Raw genomic sequence first — 13,786 nt, forward strand, 5'->3', positions numbered from 1 at the left:
TGGTTTTTTTTTTGGCCTACAAAAATAAAAACAAAAATTTCCATTCTATGAAAGCCGCTGGAGAACGTGAGCCACAAGATGTACAAAACTCAAAGCGAGATAAAGGAAGGCCAGCCGCCTCGGCGTATGCCGATGCATCAAGATACGCTTGCAAAAAACGGGGGACAAAATATGGAAATTCGTTCAAATGAAAATTTGGTAATATTTGCTTTGAATATCTAAAAATATAGATATAGAAATATAAACTCAAGAGTTATATTTTCTTTTTATTTCGGACAGACCCTTTGCAAGTGCATCTAAAAAAAGGAGTACAAATTTCAATTAACTTCCCTGAACCTGGCTGAAATCCACTTGAATTACAAGTAATGAAAAGTTTTCTTTTTTTTGGATGGATAACAGAACAAGATACCAGGGGAGGGCAATGTGAAGTACAGTGAGAGCACAAGATAGTGGTGAGGGCACGGTGGAGTGGTGTTGGGCTGAGGTGAGTTGGGGGGGAAGAAGAAAAAATAATAGACAAAGTCAAAAAACAGTCAAAAAACAATTCATGCCACAACGCAAAAATTGATAGACAAGAGAGTTTTCTCGTAAATATATTTAGAGAGGTGTGGATACAATACTAAACATACAAATTTACACATGGTATACAATCGCAAACAGCAGTCTTCACTGTACATAGTACAAAACATAAACAAAAATACTAAATCTATATTAAAAAAAAACGAGACAAAAAGGGTAGAAACTTGAGTTCGATAATAATATTAAAAATTACATTCAATTTTAATTAATAAAATTGGTGCAAGACTTAAAATTGTGTTTTTTTTTTGTGTGTGTGTGTTTGTGTGTGTGTCGTGGATAGGGTCGGTGGGGTTATGGGTCTCTAATTTGACTAAAAATATATTTAACATATATTTTTGAATCGAGTTTCTTGTGGGTTTTGTTTCTGTGGAAAAGTGGGTTGGTTTTTGTGGAGGGAGTGGTTCTAGTTGGACTCACTAAAAAACAAACAAAATTCGATACAAACGGCTATGGTTACGTCTATATAGAATTGCGCATGAATCTACAACAAAATTATATATCTCTAGGGGCATTGGAATGCAGCATATTTTTTTGTGGGTGCAATATTTAAATATTGAGAGATATTTGTTCCATAGATAAATATATAGTATCAGAATGGTTACGGGAATTCATAAAAGACCACAAAACAGTATTACTCTAAATGAAAGTTTACTTTGATTATTCTGTGATTTTTCTGCTTATTCGTACTGATAAGATTCTGGATGACAGAGAGATTTTTCTAATAGAAAGACATTGGGGAGGGACTATCGTTTCTTTGTATCTGTGTGAGTGTGTGTAGGTTGCGTGTATTTTTGTTTGTGTGTCTGTGTCTGTGTGTGTCAGTGTTGAAGATCGTAAGTAACCAATGCAATGGTCGAATAGTTTTTACAACAATCAAAGTCAAAGAAAGTTGATTAAAAACACAATTACAACGAGAGAGTTAAACAAATTTTCTTCCATTTACAACATCAAATACCGATATAAAAAATACATACATATATACGACAGAATTTTCGTACATATATGGTACTATATATACACACACACATTTCATATCATTAAACATCGCCAATAAGAAATGAAAAGTTCAACACAAAAGGCAAACAACCAACAATAATTTTCTTTGGATATCATAATGTTCAAAACCAAAAATTCGAGTATGTATACTTTTCCTTTGTACGAGTATTTGGTATTTTGTTGTGGTATATTTCTTGAGTAGTTAGTGGAGTAAAAGTAGTATTTTTTGTTGGGTATTTTGTTTGTCTTCGCGAGAGGAGACTGCACCTGAGTATTTCTGAGTTTCGGATGTTAACTGCTTTTCTTTTATTTCATTTTTGTTGGTATTTAGTTAGAATCAGAGCTAAGATAGTTTTTTTAGTTCTCATATTTATCATTTCGTTGAAAAAAGGATGTGTTTAGGCGTGGTATTAAAAAGAAATAAAAAATATACAGAACTTAAAAGATCCTTTTGTTAGTTTCATATTCGTTTCATTGTTCACCCTGACGGAAAATCGAGTTAGTTAGTTGTTGAAAAACAACGGAATAAATAAAACTAAAAAAAAAGTACAACTGGCAAGGAGCTCGGGAAATTTTTCATTACCTTTGGAATAAAACAAAAAGTTTAAATCATAGAGTTCAAAGTTCTGAAAATCTATAGAAATATCAAGAGAGATTCCTAATAAAGTTTCAAAAATAAATAAAAAGAAATAAAAACTTTTAAATGTTCCTAAAATGTTGAGAAAATAAAAAATACATAAATTCAAATGAAAATCAAACTGAAAATCGAATGAAAAATTATTGGAGATGCACCCAAAATATGTTGTAATTATTTCCATTTTCCCTTGATTTCCGATTCAAGCTGAAGCTAACACAAGAAATCTGGGCAAATTATTGGCTGTATATGTACAAAAGCTAAAGCCAAAAATTGCGGGTGTGTGGGTGTGGGATTGATTTAATGGTTCTCGTGTATACAAGGGACACATGGTCCGAAGGATCATATCATCCATCTGAAGGATATGTGTATGCTATAGAGATATTTCCCCTACCTAGCAAATTGGAAAATGGAAATGTATTACAACACCGTTTTTGGCCGCTTCTCCCCGGAGCCCCTGTTCGTTACAATATTTTCGAGGATTTCTACAGCACACCTGCCGCCTGGTCATATCGCTTATTGCCCATTCCCAAACATTGTTACAGTGGGGGAGGGGGGATTTTTTAGGGGTAGATAAACAGAGATATTACTTCACCATCATCATCAACAATTAAGAGATATATATATATATATAGTAGATATGTATATTAATTATTTTCAGAGTAGATATATGTATATAAATATATAGTTGTATGTATACTGTGTGTGATGTTAAAAAAAGGTTGGATTAGAGAAACGATTAGTAAAAAAATGTTGGTAGTTTCAATGGATCGATCGGCCTTAGATGATCGGTTTTTGGTTTTTTTTTTTGTATTTTTTATGCAGCTGAAAACTTTCCGCATGTCGTCTAAAACGCAAAATAAAACTCAAACTAAAACGAACATAGAATGCATCTTAAAGTAAGCAAAAGTTTTTAAGTGGTGGGGAAAAACAGGAAATTAAAGACTATGTTCGGTTACAAGTGTCTCGCGTATTGCGGCAGCTCCCCTCGTTTGGTTTCGTACTTGAATCCGCGCGGAAGAAGCTTAAGAGCCGAATGGGAGTATTATTCTGAAAGGAATCCCATAACTTTGGGAGACAGGACAGTCCGGTTCTGCTCTGCACGTCACATGGCGAAAGCATATATGTACATATTAATATATACATAGATACGAGTACATATGTTGGTATATACAAACACTGAAACACGGTTATCAATGGATCTTATCAACGTCTGAACATATTTCAAACGAACAGTCGCTTAATGGACATAGAAAAACATTCGTAGCGAGTAGTGAGTAACGAGTAGCGAGCAACGAGTAAACGGATTTCTTTGTGCAAGCATCGATTTGAATCGCAGAAGCAAAATACTTGTATATGTAGTAGCTTGGTGATATTTATTATGTGGGAGGAAGGCAATTAATTGTACAGCATTTGAGATAGATTCTTACACTATATATATAGTACGAGTATGTACGTACGTAGTAATACTCTGTGGATCTGCATATCGACTTGATTGAGGTTTTTATATGTACATAGAATATATTACAGAGTGCACTCTGCAGACCCTAAGCCAAAATTTGCTATAGCTTTCTGTTGCGATGGTGTACAAAATAATAATGATTCACAAATCCAAAAAAAAAGGTAAACAACAACAAAATAAAAAGAGAGTTATACAAAAGACATAAATAAGGGGGATTATCGGGTATTATCGGGAGCTGGAATATATTTCTTACGCTTTTTGACATTGACACGGTTAAACGTTTAATTAAATATACAATACAAAAAAAATACACATCTATGAGAGGACGGAGATGCAACCGATTGGACTTACCCGTGCCGCGAAGCTTGTTGTCGGTTTCTCGAGCAGCTCCCACAGATACTTTTGATATTCGGCGCATTTACCTTCGCCAAATTCCTCCTCATCCCGCTGACGCAGCGATTCGGCCTCCTTGCGCATCTCCTCATGGACATTCTCCTTGCGCTGATGGTACTTGTGCTGACAGCACGACTCCAGATACAGTTCGTCAACGCCCCAGTACTCCAGATCATCACTAAACGCAAGCACGCACATCTCGTCCACAATGTGCAGCTTCCCGGTGCGATAGAAGTTCAGAATCGAACTGAAGCTCTTCGGATGGCGGTCGAAGAAGTACTCGTTATCGACGAGCGAATAATCGTCGCACAGCTCTGTGATGGCCTCGTGGGTGGTGCACTCCCTGAGCCGCCCCAGCCGCGTATGTGGCAACCGCTCCAGCGTTCGCCACAGCACCTCATGCTTGACGCCGCCAACGTTGATGGAGACGCGGCTGTTCAGTGCCTTCGATTGGGCTATCATGAACGGCTCGGGGGGCGGTATGGAGGACATGGATCTGGAATGTGTCCGCTGTAGTGCACCGGTGGTAGTGTTGCTTTGGCTAATACCGCCGACGCCAATGCTAATGCCAACGCCAATGCCGCTGACGCCGGCATTAGATGTGGAACCGCCAGCGGGGCCGCCAATGCTGCCACCACCTGGGACGCCGCTGGCTCCACCACCACCGGATGACCCAGCGAGTGCCATTTGCTGCTGCTGCTGTTGTTGCTGCTGCTGCTGTTGAGCTGCCGCCAGAGTCTGCTGGGAAGTTGTGGGATTTGAATGCGTTGGTGATGTAACTGGGAATGGAGCGTAACGAACTTCCTTGCCAATGGCACCGCCACCGCCGCCGCCGCCACCCGATCCGGATACCGATCCCTGTACGGACCCGCCTCCGCCGCCAAGTCCTGCAGCAGTAGATGGAGCAATAGCTCCCAGGATGCCAACACCGCCGATGGATGATGCTGGGGCGGATGGGCCAGCAGGGTGGCTGCCATCAGCATAATCCATGTGGCGATTGTTGAGGACCATTGGGCCGCCGGCAGCACTTGGCCCAATGTTATAAGCAGGGCAGCCAGCTGCTGCCACAGATCCGAGGCCGATGCCACCATATGCACTAGCTCCACCGGTTCCCATCGCTGATCTCTCCCAATCGACATTACCGCTTGTATCGTAGTAGGGCTGATTATCGCCGATGTCGGCAGGTCCGGTAGCTGTAGCTGCAAGCTGCAGTCCGCGTGCAATTGCCTCGTGATGTTGCTGATAGAGCAGATCCTGTTGCAACTGTTGTTGTTGTTGCTGTTGCTGCTGCTGTTGCTGCTTTGATTGCTGCAGCTGTTGGTTCGATTGTTGCTGTTGTTGTTGTTGTTGCTGTTGTTGGCCAGCAGCCTGTCCACCATGCAATTGCCCGACCATTTGTAATACTCCATTATTGTGTTGAAGCGGTGTTAATTCACCCGTTGCCCAGCGTACCGCCTCACGGTCCCTGTCGCGTTCGCCGACCATAAGTCTGCTATAAGTTCAACGAATACATATACAGATAAAGAGCTTGAGATTGAGATAGATAGAGAGAGAGTGAGATTTATAGATATTTACCGCTACATCGCGTCAATTGTCGTCATTACAGCCTCCTTTGGGTGTCGTGTTGCTGCTGCTGCTGCTGCTGTGCCACTGCTGCTGCTTGCCCCACTCTCCTTTGAGTTTAAATCCTTTTTTGGGGCAATTGATTTCTGTGGCTGTATCTGCAGATCTCTATATAAATTGCAGCTGCCCTTCTCTATCTTTATGGCGTATCTAAATATCTATCTATATATGTGTATATCCCTCAATTGCGGTCTGGCAGGGTCCTGTGTGCTGTGTCCTTTGTCTTGCTGTACTCCTTCATGTCTGTGGCTCTGTACTTTTTGCCCTCTCTTTTCCGCTCGTTGTGGTTGTTGTTCTTGTTGTTGCTATGTCTATGATCACAGTTTTGATTTCCGTTTTCTTTGTTTGTTTGTTGGTTTGTTTGTGTGGCTTGTGGTTGAGGCTCGGGATTCGGGCTCAGGCGTATTTTGGCAGCATTTTGGTGTAGAGAGAGATAGACGGAGAGGCAATAGCTATAAAGAAAGATAGATTACAGATTATATGTTTTTGAAAGCAATTGATATTCGAATTACATATATTTTTATGGCTAATAAAATTTCTATAAATTACCGATCACTATTATCTTAATAGTGGAAATCTTTCCTGAATTATTTACTGAATCAATAGTTAGATAATAGCTAGAAAATGAACTACGTGGAATGAAAGACATTTCGGGCGCTCTCGTCTTCATTCGTAGCATACTTTTTGGGGCCGCGCAATGGCGAAGCCAAAGCCAAAGGCAATTATCGCATAATTACGCAATCACACACACACATACATGCACACATTTAACTGCAGCTATACAATATCCATACATATAGATGCGTGTGTGGAAATCGAAACGTGGGTCTGGGGTTCGCTACTTTCTCTTATTTATTACCATTAATTTGCAATTGCCGAAGGCTAAGCACAAAAATTGCAGTTGCCCCCGTTTCCCGTTTGGGTTTCGTTTGTGGCATGCGTTTTGTTTTGCTATTTTTGGGGTCAATGCAAATGCCTTTCGATGTTGGCCTTTGCCTAAATCGCTGCCGCTGTAGTTGCAAATGCAAATGCAATTGCAATTGCAGTTCGTTTTTCCTGTTTTGTGTTTTTTTTTGATTCAGTTTCTGCCGCATTGCAATCAAATTTGAATTTTTACGCCCCAAAGGAAATGGCGAGTAATAAGCCGAATGGCTCTCGAGCATTTTTCTAATGGATTGCCATGTGCGTGTGTGTGGCCAGCAAAAAGTTAACTGGCATCACATGGAAGCCATAAAGCAGAGGCAGAAGCAGAGGCTCTGCATGCAATTGTGCCCCAAAACGACTTCATTTCTTATTCATTTACCCCCCTCCCCCATTCATGCACTCAATAATGAGTATTCTGATGTGGCAGTTCCTTAGTTCTACTCCTCATAGCGGAAGCAACCTCTGAAAAGTATCACTATATCGTATGAGGAAAAATATCCTGCAAAGCGAGTATGTCTCATAGCAATCGCATGGCAGATTTGTGCGCCACTTGTCACTCTGCCCTTGCACGTCGCGTGTTGCACCGACTGCCACTCAAATTATATAGTTTTGTTTGTTGCACTTTTGTCAGAATAAATTGGCTATTTATTAGCACAATTTCAAGGGGAATGCCACGTGCTTACCCCCGAGAATTTTAAATGGCAAATGTCAAGTGGGGGGGAATGGCAATGGCAAAGCGCGAGTAAATGTCACTTTTGTTGACAAGATTTCCGGCACGGCAAAAATTTTGTAAGGAATGCAAATTTTTGGAATATTTTCTATGCAGCAAAACTTTTCAAACTTTTCCCTATTGTAGCGCCAAAATAGTGTTTGAATATGCTAAAGGTGTATGCAACACTGTATGAATGTATATCAATAACGCACCTATCGATGTCGACGTTTCGTTGTGAATGGCAACTGTCATTTGACAAGAATCCTGTCACATAAATTCACATTTATTTAAATTCAGTGCCAGAGAAAGTGTTGAAACTATGCAGGAATTGCAGAAGAGCAACGATTGTCCGATGCAGGATATGCGGGATAACCACAAAGAGAATACTCCAAGCCAGGAAATGCAGGAAAAACAACAAGAGAATATTCCAAGCCAGGAAATGCAGGAAAAACAACAAGAGAATACTCCAAGCCAGGAAATGCAGGAAAAACAACGAGAAAATACTCAAACCCCAGAGATGCCGATAAACAAAGAGGACTCCCCCCTTCAGGACACAGAGGAACCTGTAAGCAATACCCATGCGATCGACAAGAAGCTCAAAAATCAGGGCATAACAAAGAAGGTTGGCATGGAGATTGCAAAGCTCAAATCCATGATACGCCGCACCTTGGTGGACTGTAAGTGACGAATCTATGCCTTGCATGAATTTATACCATTTCCTGCACTATCCCTGCAGGCGGCACCATGGCGAATTTGATGAAGCGCATGCAACCAATTCTCGAGGAGCAGCTCGCCCTCACCCATGTCATTGAATCGAAGTTTGCCTCGTACTCCAATGAGATCGAAAAATACTTGAATACGCGTGGCGGGCTGTCGGCAAAGGTGGCAGCTAATCCGCGCAATGCGGCCAAGTATCGTCGCCACATCCAGTTGTTGGACAAGAAGGCGTTCCGTCGGCAGCGTTCGATGATCTGTGAAATGCGCGTTCATTGGCGTTTGCTGCGCAAAATCATCGTCGAGCAACAACAGAAGGCAGTCGCCAGCTCCTCTGCTTAATTGTAGTCGCGTGCAGCTGAGAAAACTTAAATAAAATACATAATACATGCATGCCCCAAAAGGTAGCTGCAAATTGCACGCAAATTTGTTTTTTGCTGTTTGCGTGGCATGCAACATGTTAGCCCCCACAGGCCGCCCCACTCTCGACAATTAATTCTCGCTTTTCCTCGCCCGACGTGATGGTTGTTGCTGTGTGTATGTGTATCTGTGTGTGTGTGTGTGTGTGTGTGTGTATGTGTTGGGTGTGTGTCAAGTGGCACAACTTCACCTTGGAACCTGTTGAACATTGAGTTGAGGCCTTGAGGCAAGTCAGAATGCAATTAATTTCTCATTTTAATGAGGTGAGACCTTTTCGTTGTTCTAGCCAACAACTTGGCCAAGAGCGAAAGTGGCAAGGGAATGCAAGAGAATGGGAGAAAGAGGGACAGCGAGACAGCGAAACAGAGAGGAGGCCTTCTGGCCTTGTCATAAAAACTCTGCCAGATAATGGACGTCTAAAATTTATGACTAAACACCCACCCACCCACAACACTCACCCGCTCTGACACTCACTCGAAACACTCAATCATTCACACCCAAACACTCACTCGAGCGGATAGACAGGGGAGCATTTAGTGGTGGTGGGTGGCTGTGTGGAGAGGGGGCGGGTAAAATTACAAAATGGCAACTTAATTGCCCCTCAAAATGGTTGTCCATCGAATGGAGGACGAGGCGGGACTCTCAGGTTTCTCTAGAGAAATATTATAAAGTTCTGCCTCTCTCTCTCTGTCTCTCTGTCTCTGTGTGTTTGTAACCCCCAACTTGATGACAAAGCTGAATGTTTTACGAGCGGAAGGAGCGTAGCTGCTGCCACACATGTGTGATTAATGATTTCTTTGCTTTCTTGACGCTAATTGAAAAATGTTTAGGAGCAAACATCAAGGAAAATAATTAGAAATGATATTAAGAAAGCAGAGCAAAAGACTGCAGAAAAAAACAAAGGAAGGGGGTGGGTTCCAAACCAATATTATGAGAAATTAATTAAATTCTTTAACAAAAATCAGCAAAGAATAAAAATACATTTGACAGAAAGTGGAGAGGCAGGCAGGGTTGTATTCACGCTCGATTAATTATTGAATGAAATCGATTACTATGCTTAGAGACACAGAGAGAAGAGACCAGCTGATTCATGTAGAAAATGTATAAAAAGACGGCTTAGGATCTTCAAAGAGAATGATGCAATGATCCAAATTAGCCAAATGCTTCAGGATTCTAAACCAAAACCAAAAACAACGTCAACTTCAATCTGCAGGACTTCAAGCACTTCATTAAAGATACAAGCAAAAATTTCAACCGCATAAGAACGCTGCCCCAAGCAGCACAAGGAATAAGCACTTCACTTCACTTCACGCTACTTCTACTGCCACTTCCTTCCCCCATTCTCTCTCCACGGCACGCCACGCCACTCTCCACTTGCAGCGCCAAGATACATGCATCAAATGCCAAAATTCCACTTAAGTGCTAAAAGCGGCAAACTCCAAGCTTCTGCCATTTGCATATTGCATTGAAGGGGGAGATGTTTCCTGCACTGCCCTGCCCTGCCATGCCATGCTCTGCCCCAAAAGCCGTAGAATAGATAGACCTTCCGTCAGAGATGGAGAAAGAGGCAAGAGACAGAAGCGTGGAAGAACTAAAACAAGAGAAAAATGCAATACAAATATAGTGGCACAGAGGTGGGGCACGAAAAGCGTGTCAATGTTGTTATAGCTGTTAGGTTTTTCATTGTTGTTGCTGCCACACTTTTGCTGCATAGACGGGGTTGCAAGTGGCAAGCATTTATTGCCGACTATCCTCTCGAGTCGAGCGTCGCCATTGCCATTGTCTAAATTTATGGGCGCCATTTTTGTAGCAAGTCAAGTGCATTTATTTTTAAATGTTCCATAAGCAGCAACAAACACACTCACGACACACACACAGACACACTCAAGAGTAAAAGTGCTGCGAAGGGCGTTGTTTGAGTGCGTCAGCGGCAACCTCAACACTCAACGCGAAAGAAACCCAGCCGCCGAGGACATGTGAGTATGGTATCCTTTCGGAGCGTTTCTTTTTCCAACACCCACCCCCCCGGCAGCCCACCAAATGGACGCCATCAACATCCGGCCACAGCCACATCCGGCACATCCAGCGGCAGTGGCCTGACCTGACCCTTGCCCTGACCGCTGCCCCAATTTCGCTTACACCCAGGAGGCACAAGGGGTGTGAAAACTGAAGTTAGAACTGCAACACTTTCCATTTTGTACATTTTAAGCAAGTTTCTCTCTAATTGTGTTCAAAGGGAAACCCCTTTTGTTTGCATACCCTGGGACACACCCCTGAGAGAGGCTCTTATGGGTTTAAGTACAGACATCTTTTCCGTAGTTTCTCCAGGGTACCAGAACATTCGAGCTGTTTAATCTAAATCTAACTTTCTCCCACAATCTTTGGCTATGTTTTTTTTTTGCGTGCCAAAGCGACTTATTGGCCATTGGCATGCAAGCGCTGGCTGCTGCTGCTGCTTCTGCTGCTTCTTTCACTTCTTCTTGACCAACTTGACTTGGCCTTGGCTAACATTGGTTGTGGACGACGAGTGGGTGGCAACAATGGCTACCCTCTCAATTGTTGCACTTGGCAACGCAAAGCGTGGCGGAGAGTACCTTTGGTTGTTGGCCACTTACCGCAGGCGGCTTTCGTGTATTAACTTAATTGCTTTTATTGGGCATTACGCGCGGGTTTTTATGGCTGCCAGTTCGGGCCAGGCTGCAGGAAATGCCCTCTGCCTGATGTCATTCCTGGACACCTTTCGAGGGGGGGGCTAAAATCAATAGCCAACACACACACACACAGGTTAGGGGTGTGGGTGTGTGCCAGACACGTGTCATTAACCCTGCGTGCCATTGTCTTAGTGCCTGCGATGAGCTGTAATGTGTCAGTGAGGTCTTAGCCAGGTCTCCACCGCGCCGAGTCTCTACGTTTAAGTTTGCTGCAATTTGTGCTTCCTTCTGCAGCTCCTTCCTCAGCTCTGACTCCTTCTTCTACCCCCCTTCTACCGACTGTTCAACTGTTCAACTGCGCAGTTTGGTCAAAAACAAATGAAATATTCATAATCAAGCAACCATTTGGCCATTGGCCGTTAACGGGGTTTTCCCTGCCTGTGCCCCACTGCCCCCCCCTCCCACCAATCACTGATATTTCTCATGTGTGATATTGATTTTCGATTATGGACAGTGTCTCTTTTCCGTCTGCCAACCTGTTAGCCATACGTGCACGTTTAGCCCAGAGAGACAGAGAGTGGGTGGGAGAGTGAGTTAGTGGGTGTTGGTGGTGGTGGGGCAAGGTGTATCCAACTGAATAATGCATTGCAATCGAATCGAGTTGTATTTATAATGCCTGCGATTGGCTCTGCCTTTGGGCTTTCCAGGGGGGAAAAAAAAGAACATTTATCAAAGTTCTGGCATCATGAATGTCTCCAACTGTCCGCAGTCCGCACGGTTCCCATGATAATGATAAATGGATCCTACATACAATGCTCGTACGTGCCACGTTCTGCTGTAAGTTCAATGCTGGCCAAGTTCTTGTTTTGGTCTGGCCATTTTATTTTTAGCTACGATCGGCCCCCGGTTTTTCCGGCATGTAAGAAAAAATAAATAATGACTAGCAAATCGCTTAAAATTCCCCACTCTGGCCACACTCGCATACGCACGAAAATTTCTGCTTTGGAGATTAATTGAGCGTCCAAAAATAGTTTTGTTGGCGGAACAACCCGCTGAGGGTTCTCCCGCAGATTGGAGATTGGGTTTTTTTTTTGCTGTGGGGGCAAGGCATTCGCGTGCCTGTTCACAATTAAACCTCCAGGCGTATACTTTTGGCAGAGCACGTGCTCTGCTTTTTGACCCCAAAAAGAGTATATTCCGCCCACTCTTCAACGTCTTCGACTTTTACTTGCTTGCCAAATGCAAATCCAAATGCGAAAATTGCTCAGAATATTTTCTGAGATTTGCATTCAGAAATCATTTTAATTGCAAATTAATTGGCACTCTTCAGGGGGTGCTTCATCACAGCGGGAGGGATTCTTTCCGTTTGGGGAGGAGAATATCATCGGAGGAAAGCAACAACAAAGGGATCTTTAATTGCAATCTGGGGGATATCTCTGTGAGAAGTTGTTGATCTCATCAGAAAATACCAAAAAATATTCGAAATTAATATATATCATGACATAGTAAAATAATACTGGACTTATACCAGAAAACTACTAATATAATATCATTAATAAAATGAATACTCTGTAAAAACTCCTAGAATTATATTATTATTTTCTGGAGCTCCTTACAATAAAAGTCTTTTCTTTTCCCAGAGCATCTCTCGTTCGTTGCATTCTCTAGCAATTTTCCAAATTTCCATGCAATTTGTTCAACAAATGACGCCGTTAATATTTTTTCCTGAATTTTGCTCTTTGTCTTTTGTTTTTGTTTTCTGGCGAATCGAATGCACACAGCCACCAAAATGATTGCTGCAGAAATGTATTTGGAATGCGGCAGAATGTAAATCTTTGAACTCATAAAAATCGATGAGCGCGTGTACGCAGCAAAATCCATTGCATGTTTATCCATCGGATGCACAGATTCAAAGCAATATATTTTGTGTGATCCCTCACTCTCTCTCTCTCTCTCTATATATCTATCCAAGTGACGTCATTAAATAACGAGAGATCAGATAGGGAAATGTTTACAGCATCGGATTTGGGCTAGAGGAGAGAGAGAGAGCAAAAGAGACGCATGGCGCCTCTTTCGGTTCGAATGGAGGGCATGGTCAGTTTCTTTCACTTCTGCCTGCCTCTGGCACTCAGCCAGGAGAAGCCGCCGCATCATGGAGCAGCGTCAAATTGCCTTCAGAGATGGAGAGTGTCGAGGTTGAGGCTGAGGCTGCACAATGCCATATCCTGCCACTTAGATGCCTTCTCTACTGTTCTTGTTTCTTGCTGCCGCTGCTGCCGTCGCAATTATGCCAGGGGGAAAATATTGCTCAAGTTTCGAGGCACTGATCTGGAAAAACCAGAACATGCCACACACTCAAATCCCCCCCGCCGAAACCCACACACACACACACACACGCATAAAGGACATTCATATACACAGACAAAAAAAAAAAAGACGGAGAGAAAAATCTTGCCGCCGGGAAAACTGTGAGCACAAAAAAGCACAAAGCAAAAAGAAAAGCAGCAACTAGCGCCGCCATCATACATAAAACAAAATATAAATTGTATGTAATGCCAAGGACGATGACAACCAGCAGTCAGCGGCACCAGGCTGATGCCACAAAAATCCGCGAAGTTATTTATTCATCCAGATACAGCCTGCCTACATTCTTAACCTTCATCCCATAGATATAGAAC

At 42.5% G+C, this 13,786-nt stretch overlaps 2 protein-coding genes across 17 annotated transcripts in view; one reads left to right on the forward strand and one right to left on the reverse strand.

The window, feature by feature from the left end:
• The window catches only part of LOC111064875 (potassium voltage-gated channel protein Shab), a 28,298-nt gene extending 22,312 nt beyond the window's left edge, over positions 1-5,986 (reverse strand). For all 16 annotated transcript variants that reach the window (XR_005968033.1, XR_005968035.1, XR_005968038.1 and 13 more), the window contains exons 1-2: positions 5,640-5,986; positions 4,023-5,556 (exon numbers count right to left, since the gene is read on the reverse strand). Coding sequence is in view for 9 of the 16 variants with exons in the window: in XM_041594066.1 (XP_041450000.1) it covers positions 4,023-5,549 (1,527 nt within the window). In the remaining 7 variants the exon portion in view is untranslated. The remainder of the gene's footprint in view (positions 1-4,022; positions 5,557-5,639) is intronic.
• Positions 5,987-7,573: 1,587 nt separating this feature from the next.
• On the forward strand, positions 7,574-8,454 carry LOC111064877 (potassium/sodium hyperpolarization-activated cyclic nucleotide-gated channel 1-like). Its single transcript, XM_022352712.2, has 2 exons — positions 7,574-8,000; positions 8,060-8,454. Exons 1-2 carry the CDS (start codon positions 7,643-7,645, stop codon positions 8,377-8,379), a joined length of 678 nt encoding a protein of 225 aa, XP_022208404.2. The 5' UTR covers positions 7,574-7,642; the 3' UTR covers positions 8,380-8,454.
• The last annotated feature ends 5,332 nt before the right edge of the window (positions 8,455-13,786 follow it).

Source organism: Drosophila obscura, unplaced genomic scaffold, assembly GCF_018151105.1.
Source record: "Drosophila obscura isolate BZ-5 IFL unplaced genomic scaffold, ASM1815110v1 contig_208, whole genome shotgun sequence".
Taxonomy (NCBI): domain Eukaryota; kingdom Metazoa; phylum Arthropoda; class Insecta; order Diptera; family Drosophilidae; genus Drosophila; species Drosophila obscura.